Raw genomic sequence first — 14,043 nt, 5'->3', positions numbered from 1 at the left:
CCAATCACAGTTCTGACTCAGAGGATACCCTTTACCAAATTTCAGAAGCAGGTTCAGAGAGCACTTCAGTGCGATCTCCTGACACTATGGTCACTGACTTGTCAGCTACCTCTCCAACAGAGGTCCTTAAGATTTACTCAGAGCAGTTCAGTGGAACGGTGAAAATCCTGGGTCTAAAGTTTAATCCTTCAGAGCTGCAACCATCCAACGCTATAGCGAAGGTTTTATACCGCCCCGAATCGTGCCCCGTGGCAAGGAATTCAGGGCTTAACTTTAGCCATCTGGGCTAAACCAGCCTTGCACCAGGATCGGCAAAGAAGCTAGAAAACCTCTACAGCAGGGGTAGTCAACCTGTGGTCCTCCAGAGGTTCATGGACTACAATTCCCATGAGCCCCTGCCAGCAAACACTAGCAGGGGCTCATGGGAATTGTAGTCATGAACCTTTGGAGGACCACAGGTTGACTACCCCTGCTCTACAGCATGGGTAGTCAACCTGTGGTCCTCTAGAAGTCAATGGACTACAATTCCCACGAGCCCCTTCCAGCAAACGCCAGCGTTTGCTGGCAGGGGCTCATGGGAATTGTAGACCATGGACATCTGGAGGATCACAGGTTGACTACCCCCACTCTACAGATTAGGGGGAAAGGCTGGGACAACTGTAAACTGTTCATGGCACCAAAGAGAACTGAGGGAAGGAGTGCTTGCCCCACTTCCGTCATGTGATCCCTTGGGTTGGAAAGGGGTCTGTTATAGGGAAGGGGAAGCACTCCGGAGCCTAGGAACGTCTTCAGAAAAGCTCGGAAGCTCTTCTCTGTGGGTATCCTGCAATCATGCATTCCCGTTTGTGCCTACAGGTAAAGGAAGCCTTGTTTTACTTATCCCAGGGATTCCCCGACGCTGCCCGAGTGAAAGACTAAGCCACTGTGTTAAATGTATCCACTGCTGTTTGCCTGTTGAAGCAGAGAACCCAGTGCAAACATTACGCTCACACCTGCAGCCTGCTTGTGGCCGGTCGGAGAGAGATTCGATGTCTGACAGTCACACAGTAGGAGCCTCAGAAGCCCCACCAATGGTGTCGAAAGAAGGAAGATGCCTAGGAGCTTAAAATGGGTCTCTGTGAGGAGGGTGCCTGGCCTTTGTTCCTGAATCTGCCAAAAAACCCTATAAAAGTTAGGCGTGCTTCCAGTTTTAATCCAGAAAAAAAAATGTGCCAAGCGGTTGCAAAAGTCTGGGCCATATTAAAAGGTTAATATACTTCTGATGGCATTCATTGGGAATGGTGAGATCTACTTTTTAAACAGGAGCCCACAAATTATCCACCTTGACCAATATCCGTGGCCCATTCTGAGCTCAGTAAGTTCCCAACCTTCTCCCCTGCTTGGAACAGCAAGTAGAGAGAGCGTGAAGGCTTGTCCCTCAGTCACACTTCAGCTCCAGGAGTGAGCACAGGTTGTAGCTCACTGCCTTGCATGGAGAAGCTTCCTGGTTCAGTTGTCAACATCTCCAGTTGGCAGATGCTGCAAAGAACCTCTTCACTGAAGCATCTTTAGGATGCTTTAGGATGCTTAGAGCTGATCCTGTGTTGAGCAGGGGGTTGGACTAGATGGCCTGTATGGCCCCTTCCAACTCTATGATTCCATGATTCTATGATCTTTGAGAGTCAGACTGACCTTGGTAGGCCAAGGGTCTGACATGGCAGAAGGCAGCTTCATAAGAATAAGAGTAGGCCTTTATACCCTGCTTTTCTCTACCTCAAGAAGTCTCCAAGCAGCTTACCATTGCCATTCCTGTACCCACAACAGGCACCTTGTGCGATAGGTGGGGCTGAGTGGCCCAAGGTAACCCAGCTAGCTGCTTGTGGAGGAGTGGGGAATCAAACCTAGTTCTCCAGGTTAGAGTCGGTGAATGGTTCCATTGTCCCCAGGGACTGTGACACAGGACTCTGGCTGGAGAAGAAGAAACAACAAACATCCCATGAGCAATTTGGGTGGTGTAATTTCAGGAGCCATGAGATGCCTCGTGGGTTTTTTCCAGCGTTGCCGGCTGTGCAATTTTATAAACCGGGGACATGGAAAGCAAAGCGCGCTTGAGTGATTTCTCTGCTCATGTACAGGTCTCAGTTCCTCCGTGATCTGTCGGCTTGGTTTTTGTAACGGCAGACAGCTTTGACAAATTCCCCTTTTCTTATTCAGTGTGCTCATTCGCCTGCCATGTTTCCTGTAAGGACAGTGTGCCCCAGGTCTGCCCTGTCCCTCCGGAGCAAGCCAAGAGACCCCTTGGAGTCGACGTTCAGAGAGGAATAGGGACAGCGTACAAAGGCTATGTCAAAGTAAGTCACTAACGCCCCCAGCAGAAATCTGTGCGACTTCTTACGAGGACGGCATGATTTGCCAAACCCCTGGATCTACTGGATCTACTTTTGATGGATCTACTTTTGATCAGTTTTGATGGTGGCGAGCCGTTCGTTCTTTAACCACCCAGTTCAATGCCGTCCCCAGTTATGACACGGAAAAAATCTGTGTGTGCAAATAAGGAAAATGTAACAGCCGCAGAGCCTGCCTCGCTGGGCTTGGCTTTGCGTCTCAAATCGTTCTGTAGGTATGATGCGGTTTATTATTTGAATTATTAACCCCGGTTATTCACTGCCCTGAGTGCTTTTTCCTTTCTTTCTTTTTTTTTTACAAGGACACGTTATAAATATTGGAAATTAATAAATATTCAGAATGGACTCTTCTTAAGGGCTCTGTTTTTAAGCCTCCGTTCACAAAACATCACTCAGCAAGGAGGACGACATTAGTTTTCATCGAGCAAACAGGGTACTGGTAGCACAGCAGTGTCTACTGCAGGCATGCATGCCATAGCCGGTTTGGCTTCTGTGGGTCTCTGAAATGTACATCTTAATTGCGCTACATGCCCATTATTTATTCACTTTATTGGTCACCGGCCTTAGTGAGGCTTGAGGCAGATTACCTCCCCCCCCACACACACATACACACACACACACAAAAGAAAACATAAGGCAGAGGTAGTCAACCTGTGGTCGTCCAGATGTCCATGGACTACAATTCCCATGAACCCCTGCCAGCAAATGGGACAGTGTTCAGTGGAACGGTGAAAATCCTGTGTCTAAAGTTTAATCCTTCAGAGCTGCAACCATCCAATGCTATAACGAAGGTTTTATACCGCTCCAAATCGTGCCCTGTGGCAAGGAATTCAGGGCTTAATGCTGGCAGGGGCTCATGGGAATTGTAGTTCATGGATATCTGGAGGACCACAGGTTGACTACCCCTGCAGTAAACAATGAAACATGGCTAGGATTACAGCATTAAAAAAGACCACAGACAGAAAACTGTCCAAGGTGTGGCACACCATCAACCACTGGCTGGCAGACAACCGCATTCACAATGACCATCGACTCTTAAGAGCCACATGAGTGCTAAGTTGCCCTGCGCACCAGCCCACCAAACACAAGATCAGTAAAATACAAGTATGATATTAAATGTGTGACAACTAAGCTTGCTTGTCCCTCCCTGTGCTGAAACCTTTAGCTAGCTTTTGAGTAGCTGCAGCGAGGGCAAGAGCTTGCAGGTCAGATTGATGGCACAAGTGCAGCTGTGTGTAAGCTTTCCAGGTCTCCAGAACTCTTATTTATTTGTTTGTTTGTTTATCCTTTGATTTATATACCCCCGCTCTCAAAGACTCGCGGCGGTTTACAATAAAATGGGAAAAACACAGAACCCTTAGAAATCCCCCGCCCATTAAAACACATTAAAGATGGCAATTAGTTGGATTTAGCCCCTCCCCCAAAAAATTCCTCCCCCCACCCCTGTCCAGCTAGCAGTCTGGAGCTCTTTCCTTAGATGCGGGGACCTGATCTCAGTTGGAAGGGTGTGAAATGGTAAGTGCTCCCTTTTGTTAAAGGTACCCTTCAAGTTGAACCCTACATGGGGTTGTTAGAAGCTCTCTCTGCACTAAGGTGAAACCGCCAACCAAGGCTCAGTGAGCTGTCGTCCTTCCCACTTCCTTGAAAATTGGGGTATTTGCTGTGTTGAGGAATGGAGCTGAAGAGACCCACAGGTGGTTCCCAAGCCACTAAGTGTCATGAACCAGGGGTAGTCAACCTGTGGCCCTCCAGATGTTCATGGACTACAATTCCCATGAGCCCCTTGCCAGCAAACCAAAGCTGAACATTTGGAGGACCACAGGTTGACTACCCCTGAACGATGCAAGCAAATGATTACAGAGATACAGAAGAGGGCAGTAATGCACATTGGTCCCCACAATAAATGCTGCAATAGGCTGTAATCTTGTGCTCTGATAAAGGCACCCTCCTCGACTTTTCCACCATACCTCCTTTCGGATCCCTTTATCAAAATGCCTTCCTGACCCTTTCTCTTTTGCACCATCTGCAGAATGACCAAAGTTCAAGCTTGAGCTGTCTGAGCCCTCATCCCACACAGCTGCTAATCCCCGAGTTCTTTTATGGAAGGAATGGCTTAAATCTAGGGTTGCCATATTTCGAAAAGCAAAAAAGAGGGCGTATTTTTAGACTGAGTACATCGAACAAGATCACTGTGACGAATCTCATTTTAAACCCCCCTACTACTTAAGCTGTGATAATTGCTGCTGACTAGGGATATTCTAACCTCCCAACACAAAAAGAGGAGGTTTTCTTCCATTTTTTAAAAAGAGCCCTAAAGAGGACAGGTACCCCAAAAAAGAGGACATATGGTAACTCTACAGAAGACTTTCTCAACTTCTTTATCACTGAGAAACTCCTGAAACATTCTTCAGGCTTTGGAAAACCTCAGAAGCAGCACGATCGTGCAGAATATGGTTGGGAAGCACAGCTGTGTATACATTTACCTGGGGTCCCTCCCCCTCCTACCCTCTCCAGTCATTGACCTTTTTGGCGGGGGGGGGGGGGGGAGGTTGACATGACCATATATGGTCATATCACTTGCTAAATGATTGACACATTTAAATATATATATATACAAAATTAACTAACTCTCACCAATTCGGGAAACCTTTCCAGGGGAGTCAAGACATCCCAGGGTTTCATGAAACCCTGGTTGAGAAAGCCTGCCCTGCATAAATCTTTTAGTAAATAAAGTGTTGGGCAGCCAGCTCCATTGATGCTAAAACACCAGTACCATAGAGCTGGGGTACTTTTTAAAAAAGCGTTTAAAATGTAAATGGCACCATCATTTAAAGTGAAGAGTAACTTATCATTGGAGTCAGTAAATTTGGTAGGATGTGACTCCGCCTAAGATGATGGTCTTACCCATGTAGCAGGCTAGCATCAAGCATTGCTGACTAGTCCTGAATGGCTAACAGCAGTGCGGTCGGACAAGCAATGAGACAGGTGTCCAGAGCTGCTGAATATAATCAGTGTAGAGCAGGGGTAGTCAACCTGTGGTCCTCCAGATGTCCATGGACTGCAACTCCCATGAGCCCCTGCCAGCAAATGCTGAGGAGCATTTGCTGGCAGGGGCTCATGGGAGTTGTAGTCCATGGACATCTGGAGGACCACAGGTTGACTACCCCTGGTGTAGAGGTATAACCTAAGGACAACAACTTTTGACACGTTACTGCATCCTGCAAAAATTACTGACACAGTGGGTACAGAGAAAGTCTCAGTGAGAAAAGCAGGTGATAAGTGAAGTTAATAATAATGGGTTATGATAATGAGGTTTAGCCCTGAGCTGGGTAGCCCAGCTAGCCTGATCTCATCAGATCTGGAAAGCTAAGCAGGGTTAGTCCTGGTTGGTATTTGGATGGGAGACCTCCCAGGAACACCAGGCTTGTGACACAGAGGGAAGCCGGGCTAAACCACCTCTGAATGTCTCTTGCCTTGAAACCCCCACTAGGGGTCACCATAAATCAGCTGTGACTTGATGGCAATAAAAACAACAACAATGAGGTTTATTGATTATTTCTTTCTTTCTTCAATTTATTGACTGCCACTCCCAAAGGCTCGTGGCGGTTTACATATGCCCGACTAAAAACATTAAAACCCCATTAAAAGGACTATAACAGCAAAAATCAACAGCAAGTAAAGATGGCGGAACCCTCAAACCCCCCCCCCTTCCTATACATCTACTAGAGGCAGGAGAGGGGAGAGACCAATCAAATGGTGTCTGTTGCTGGCAACAGGGGGACCCCAATTGCTCTCCCTGCACTAACCTGGCCTCAACCATAGACCTGGCGGAAGAGCTCCGTCTTGCAGGCCCTGCGGAAAGCTGGTAAATCCTGCAGGGCCCACAGCTCTCCCGGGAGCTCATTCCACCAGGTTGAGGCCAGGACTGAAAAGGCCCTGGCGCTGGTCGAGGCCAGGCGTGCTTCTCTGGGGCTGGGAACATCTGAGAGAGCCAAACAATGGTGTGTTTTGTTATTTAAAAAGTGGTTTTCTGTACGAACGAAAGAACCGTCACCTGCTTTATCTCTTTCGGATTTGGCAAGTAAGGAAAATATATCAATAAGCGAAAAAATACCTTCCCTGTGTTTCGATATCACATAAAGAGGTACCTGAATACCAAGTTAAAGAGCTGAGCTGGGGGGGGGGGGGGGTAAACAATTTTTCTTTTTTTTAAAGATGCTGAACTAAGAATAGATAGAAGCCAAAACACCTTCCTTTCTGTCCTCTTGTATCCTGTTTAATGCAGTGGGGAGATGACTCTTTGATTTTCGTGGCATATTACCGAACCAAAAACAAAAAATCAGATTTCCCTCAACAGTGTGAGACTTGGTTATATCAGATAGGTTAGAAGGAGCAAGCCAAAGGGGGCCTCTCCAGGAACTGTGCCTAAAACCTTCTCCTCTTGATCTGTCTTCCTCAGCTGTGACAAGGCTCCAAGGCTTTGTTTACAATTCATGGTAATCCCCTTAAGCGCTAATCCCTGTTCTGGTGAGCACGGCAGGTGGTTTGGTACAGAGTACCCAAAGCTGGCAGCTGAAATATTTCAGACTGCAAAATGGGACAGAGGGAGTGCAGTGGAAGAAAAAGGGAAATATTTTTAGCCAAACACCTGTTTGGCAGTTTTCTGCTTCTGAGTTCAAGAGTCAGCCTGATTCCGGAATGAATACAAAACATCTGCGTGCCTTTCATTTTTGTCTAATATCTGTATTCACCGGATTTTTTGGTCACTCACAGTGCAATTTTAGAACAAAATTTGAGTCCAGTGCAACCTTTAAAGTTTGATTCAGGGTATGAGCTTTCGTGAACATGCACACTTATGCAGATCTGAAGAAGCATGCATGCACATGAAAACGTATGTCTTGAATAAAACCATTGGCTTTAAGGTGCCACCGGACTCAAGACTTTGTTCTGCTGCTTCAGACCAATGCAGCTGTGTGCAAGCCTCGTTATATATTTCTTAAGGCCACTGAAGTCAAAGGGGCTCAGAATAGTGTGCTTTTGCATGGAGTCAGTTTTCAAGCACAGTAATCGTATAAGACCCCTTGCTGGATCAGACCCACGGTCCATCTAGTCCAGCATCCTGTCTCACATAGTGGCCAGCCAGTGACTATGGAGGGCCAGCATCAGGGCATAAAGACCGAGGCCTTCCCCTTATGTTGCCTACTGGCACTGGGATTCTGAGGTTTACTGCCTCTGAAAATGGAGGTTCCCTTTAGTCACCTTGGCTAGTACCCGCTGATAGACCTATCCTTCACATAGAGTTCTCATGCTGAGATTCACCGAATGTGTAAATAGATGTCACGTGCAACCCTGGCCTGGACCAAAAGTCATATTAAAATTTGTTACTTCCTTGGGAAGCATGTTCTACATATAACCCGCTCACTAAGTATATTTGCATATGCTTTTATGCCTGAGAAGTTCCATCTCATATCACAGAAAAAGTAGCATTTATTTTCTTGATCATATCATTGAAAATCGCTGCTTCTGCTTTTTGGCTGCAGAGCTGCTAGTGATGCAGTCCAAGTACTTGGATGTGTGTGTATACGTATGTATAACTCTATGCATGTATTTACAGGTGCCCAAGCCGACGGGGGTTAAGAAGGGATGGCAGCGGGCCTATGCGGTCGTCTGTGACTGTAAACTCTTCCTTTACGATGTGCCTGAAGGAAAGTCCACCCAGCCTGGAGTTGTTGCAAGTCAGGTGTTGGATCTCAGGTCTGTGCTGGCTCCGCAGTTACATTAGTCAGCTGTCTGCATGGCAAATTTACACCGGGTCCCTTTGGAAGCACATCCCCAAAAAAGGCCCAGCCAGTTAATTTGCAGTTTGAATGCTCAAGTAGCCGTGCTGCTTTAATAGAGCGCCTCGGGAAAAATTTGAGCCATGTTTCTGTACAGATATCAAAGAAGAGCAGCCCCTTGGATTCCCGTGCACTGTTTACCTGCTCTTCCTCCCACAAAAGCTTGTGCTGGAAGAAACGTCAAAATTTGAGCCCATTGGCACCTTGAAGACCAACAAAGATTTATTTAAGGCATGGGCTCTTGTGTGCAGGCACATTTCCTCAGACAATGGAACAGGGATCATCAGAGTACACGTATAAGGAGAAAGTAAATTAGTAGCCAATTAGTAAACAGCATCATAAGTCCAAATACGCAGCGTGATAATTCTTTGCTAGAAAAGCCAAGCAGCCCTATGGGTTCAGTTGTCATTCACAAAAACATTGGGGGCAATAAAAACGTAATGTTGGTGATTAATGGCAGACACTTTCCCAGTTGTGGGAAAGTTGTGGGAGGAACGTTGTTAACCTCTAGAATGCCACCGATCTTTTGTTTTGCTGAAGTAGTCTAACATGGCCACCTCGCTGGAATTTTCTCCACCTGCTTGCTTTCCTCCTTTGAAAGAAATTATATGATGTAATGCAACGTAGCGCTTATCTCTACCCATGTGCTCCCAAGATAGGGCTTATCGGTACCCACTTTGTCCTGAAATAGGACCCACATTCTCCCACTAGTGGGCTTATCTGTCCCCATTCTCTCTCTGATCTGATGAACTTAGAATTTAATCTGGTCAACCATCACTGCTTTGCTACGGAAAGGGTCGGGGGCCGCCTTGTTCCATTCAGTGACTCTGGTCATTTGGTTTCTTCCCAGAGACGAAGATTTCTGCGTGAGCTCTGTCCTAGCATCCGACGTTATACACGCCACCCGCAAAGATATCCCTTGCATATTCAGGGTATGGCTATCTGATCTAGTACATGTTTCCGTGTACAATGGTGTTGCTCAGATTTTTGTTGCTGTCTCGTGTGCGTGTGTTTTAGGCCTGTTTTGCTGAATGGTTTTTGAATTGGCAAAGAGGAGCATTATAAAGTTGAATAGAAGGCGCTTGAAATGCTCAGCAGGGTGTTTTACAGCATGCTGCTTTACTATCTATTAATAGTTCCTAATATTCTCTTACGGAAACCGATGGCATCGTCCCTCAGGGCATGCTAACAAAAGCTTCAGTCGAAGGGACCGCACTGAAATACATTTACAGAATGATTGCACAGCCCTGCCATACATACCATGTATACAGGATTCAAAATTTTCTCCAGGGGAAGAAGTAATTGCTTGGGTTTCCACCACACCACCCCCTGCTGTCTTGGCTAATGACTCCGGAAGTATAGTAGCAGGCAGCGCTGATGAATTTGGCTAGGTCATGTTTTATGAAAGCTAAGTAGCCATAGAAACCACGTAGATTGCTGAAGTGCCACACAGTTGCTTGGTCATGCTTGGTGTAGTGGTTGGGAGTGTGGGCTTCTGATCTGGCAAGCCGGGTTTGATTTCCCGCTCCTCCCCCACATGCAGCCAGCTGGGTGACCTTGGGCTTGCCACAGCCCTGATAAAGCTGTTCCAACAGAGCAGTAATGTCTGGGCTCTCTCAGCCTCACCCACCTCACAGGGTGTCTGTTGTGGGGAGAGGAAAGGGAAGGGCGATTGTAAGCCACTTTGAGACTCCTGGAGAGAAAAGCGGCATACAAGAACCAGCTCTTCGTCGTCTTCTTGTGTGTCATCCTACCATGCGCTAAAGATTAAAAATTAAATAGTATAGAGTCGAAAGGAGAAGGTTCATTTTTGGAAACTTGTTCCCTCCCCTGTGGAAAGCCCATCATTAGAGTTTGGGGAGAGGGTTGCATGCCTCTGCAAAAGGTGCAGAAGTACTTGCAAGAGGTTAGGAGAGCCAGCTTGGCGTGGTGATTAACAATGGCAGACTCAGATCTGGAGAACCGGGTTTGATACCCCCCTCCCCCCTTTCTCTTCTGCATGAAGCCTGCTGGGTGACCTTGGGCCTGTCCCAGTTCTATTGGAACTCTCTCAGCCCCACACCTACTTCACAAGGTGCCCATGGGGGATTGTTTTCATTTGGGATTGTTTTATTATTTCTAATGTAACCTGCCACGAGCCAGCTTGTCTGGGAGTGGCCGGTAATTAATCTAACAACAACAATAATATTGTGGGGGGAGGAAGGGAAAGGCTATTGCAAGCTGCGTTGAGATTCCTTAGAATAGAGAAAAACAGGGTATGCATTTTTCTTCCTGCTGGGTGTTCAGGCCAATGTGACCCTATAGCCAAAGCGTTTGGGGCGTAATTTATTGAAATGTGCTTCCATAAGCTTTAGCCAGGGGCAGTCAAACTACGGCCCTCCAGATGTCCATGGACTACAATTCCCACGAGCCCCTGCCAGCATCAGAAAGCACACCCCACCGAAAGCAATGCAATGCAAGTACTTAATGTCGGCATTTGGAAATACTCAAGCGCAAAAACCCTCTGCAGCGTTAAAAACCGAGCGGGGAAATAACACTTGTGTCGGAATAAATGTGCATCCCGATAAACCGATCCTTTGAAAGGGACGTTTCCAGCGGAATCTGGGTCTCGCATCTGGAAAGCCATCTTCTTTTTCCAAGGGGTCGATTTGTAACATCTTTGCTGGCTGCCGCAGCCGACGCCAGTGCTGCCCCTGCGCCGCGGAAAGAACAAATCTCACTCAGGCTGTTATCGCTTTGCCTCCTCCGGCTGTCAAGGTGACGGCTTCTCTCTTAGGCTCGCCTTCAAAGACCTGCTCTCTGCTGATCCTCACGGAAAATGAGAACGAGAAGCGAAAGTGGGTGGGAATCCTGGAGGGGCTGCAGTCTATCCTGCACAAAAACAAGCTGAGGAACCAAGTTGTCCACATTCCACAAGAAGCCTACGACAGCACCCTGCCTCTCATTAAAGCCAGCCTGGCTGCTGCTATTATAGGTACGTCGGCCGTAATGAGCCACCGACGGGGCTCGCGCGTCCGCCCCGCCACGGCGTCCTTAAACACATTCCTCACCGGCATCGCCGCCTTGAGAAGCGTGGCGGTGTGACATTCCCTAATTGATTTTGAAAAGCTAATTATGATTAACTCTGCCGGCAGGAGGCACCTGCAGCGCTTGAATAAATTTTGTTTGTTTCCGTGCCCATTGCTTGATGCTTAACCCCCTACATGCAGCAAAGCCTTAAAGCAGAATTGGGACTATAGATGCAGATTGTGGCGCAGGGTGGTAAGGCAGCCGACATGCTGTCTGAAGCTCTGACCATGAGGCTGGGAGTTCAACCCCCAGCAGCCGGCTCAAGGTTGACTCAGCCTTCCATCCTCCCGAGGTCGGTAAAATGAGTTCCCAGCTTGCTGCTGGGGGCTAAACGGTAATGACTGGGGAAGGCACTGGCAAACCACCCCGTATTGAGTCTGCCATGAAAACGCTAGAGGGCATCACCCCAAGGGTCAGACATGACCTGGTGCTTGCACAGGGGATACCTTTACCTTTACATAGGGATAGAGATAGACAGACAGATCCTGACCAGGAGGGCCCAGTCTAGCCCCATCATGTCAGACTTCAGAAGCTAAATCGGGTCACTCCAGGTTAGCATTTGGACGGGAGGCCAACACGTAATGCCAGGGTCCCCGCACAGAGGCAGGCAGTGGCAAAACCACCTCTGAACGACTCTTGCCTGGTTAACCCTACCTGCTCACCATAAGTCAGCGTATGACTGGACGGCACTTGACCACCAGCAGCATGGATGTTCCCACCCACCCCATGCAGGCCTGCTGCAGCAGTGCTCATTTTCGGAAATGACTTACTTTCCTGTTTTCAACCCATTTTGAGGCCACAGCCCTTTAGGAGCGGCTGTCAAAACAGCCTGCTTAACACTTGAGAGCAATCAGAAGTAGCCAGTGCAACACGGTAACCAGTACAATATGCTGCACTAAGCCCAATTAAGCACGGTAATGCACGTAGCAGTTAGTGCAGTTTGCTAGAGAGAGCAATCCCGCTCCCCATCCCAATGGAGGCTGGACCAGAAACGTCTTAAGTTGTTTCAGGAAGATAAGGGGAGACATTAGCCCGATGGACTTCCCTCGGCAGGGAGGGCAGCTGCTGCTGCAGGCAAGATAGACTAGCCCCTTATCCCCGCTACAGTAAGAGAGAAGGGAAGGTGATGCCTCCCGGCATGATTGTGCAGTGTCCGGGGATGCTGATACGGAAAGGCAGCATGTTCTCAAGCCGTCAGGGCCCGGGCTGCTTTAAAAGCTGTGCAAACCAGCAAATTAAATCGCGCCCAGGAATAGATGCAGAGCTGCCGCAGTCATTTCCGCATCGACGGAACAGGCTCTCCCAAGCTCACTTCCCTAATCAGGCGGAGGTCTTCGGTGACAAGCATAGAAGCCCCCGATTAGAAAATCAGGGATATATTTTTATTTGCAGGAGGATACTCGAGATGACCGTGTTTTTTCTCTCCTCCCTCCCTCCCGCCCCCCACCCCGCCCCCAATATTTTCACTCACCCTTAGATCGGGATAGAATAGCAATCGGTTCCGAAGAAGGCCTCTATGTCATAGAGGTGACCCGTGATGGTAAGTGACACTCTTGCTAATTCAGCCCTTGTATGGTTAGTGCCAAGTCCCTTGCGTTATAATATGTCATGCAGTGTTCCAGAGATCTGGAATGGTAGTTGAATTTCCTCCAGGGAAGGGCTGGATTCTGGAGATTTTTTTGGTGGAGGGATCACTTGAGCATGAAATTGGGGTCACTGTGGGTAAGCAGATAATTTCGAGTTCCTGCCTAGTGCAGGGGGTTGGACTAGATGACCCATGAGGTCCCTTCCAACTATTGATTCTATGATTTACTTAGTAAGCCTGTTATTGATAAAGTGATGGACACTTTTCACTCCTGTCTCGCCTAGTCACGTGGCCTTGTGGGTGATGGAACTCCCACTCCAAAGCCAATCAGATAAAAACTCCGGAACTACTACTACTACTACTACTACTACTACTACTACTGCTATTATTATTATTTAATGTGTTTCCCGCCACTCCCAAGACAGACTCATGGCAGGTTACAGAATGTCCAATAAAACCGGACAACAAAATCATAACAAAGCTGGCAGTAGTTCCTCAAAAACTCCCAACCCCCCAACCAACCTCTGGAGGGGTGGGAAGAGGGCCCACAATAACAATGGACTAACCACTGCCTCACACTAGGGGGGGGGTGAACTTCCTCCCTACCCCAGCCTCAACCGTAGACCTGGCGGAAGGGCTCCGTTTTACAGGCCCTGCGGAACACTGGAAGCTTTCGCTAGTTGGAATACCTGGGTGAGCAAGGAGACAAACCAAGGTGAACCTGGGCTTTTCCTGCCTATACAGGCGCAATGTCTGTTCCTGAGCATTGTGGTACATGCAGGGCCAAGCTAAACGAAGCAATGCCAGCAGCCCAACTAATGGCCCCCAATGCTATTTTAGAGGGGGAAAGCACCATTTAAAAATTGCATGATGGCAATGGGCACTCTAGTTCTACCCACTCATACAGAATCACAGAATCATAGAGTTGGAAGGGGCCATACAGGCCATCTTGTCCAACCCCCTCCTCAACGCAGGATCAGCCCAAAGCATGCTAAAGCAGGGGTAGTCAACCTGTGGTCCTCCAGATGTCCATGGACTACAGTTCCCATGAGCCCCTGCCATTCATGGGAATTGTAGTTCATGAACATCTGGAGGACCACAGGTTGACTACCCCTATCCTAAAGCATCCAAAAAAAGTGTGTATCCAGCCTTTGCTTGAAGACTGCCA

At 47.9% G+C, this 14,043-nt stretch overlaps 1 protein-coding gene across 4 annotated transcripts in view; it reads left to right on the top strand.

The window, feature by feature from the left end:
• The window catches only part of CDC42BPB (CDC42 binding protein kinase beta), a 151,987-nt gene that overhangs the window by 118,185 nt on the left and 19,759 nt on the right, over positions 1 to 14,043 (top strand). For all 4 annotated transcript variants that reach the window (XM_077323750.1, XM_077323749.1, XM_077323748.1 and 1 more), the window contains 5 exons: positions 2,194 to 2,330; positions 7,999 to 8,138; positions 9,072 to 9,153; positions 10,979 to 11,195; positions 12,768 to 12,830. In XM_077323750.1, the coding sequence (XP_077179865.1) occupies positions 2,194 to 2,330; positions 7,999 to 8,138; positions 9,072 to 9,153; positions 10,979 to 11,195; positions 12,768 to 12,830 (639 nt within the window). The remainder of the gene's footprint in view (positions 1 to 2,193; positions 2,331 to 7,998; positions 8,139 to 9,071; positions 9,154 to 10,978; positions 11,196 to 12,767; positions 12,831 to 14,043) is intronic.

Source organism: Paroedura picta, chromosome 2, assembly GCF_049243985.1.
Source record: "Paroedura picta isolate Pp20150507F chromosome 2, Ppicta_v3.0, whole genome shotgun sequence".
NCBI lineage: Eukaryota > Metazoa > Chordata > Lepidosauria > Squamata > Gekkonidae > Paroedura > Paroedura picta.
Note: the sequence above shows the minus strand (reverse complement) of the source record. Positions and strands in the feature narration are given on the sequence as shown.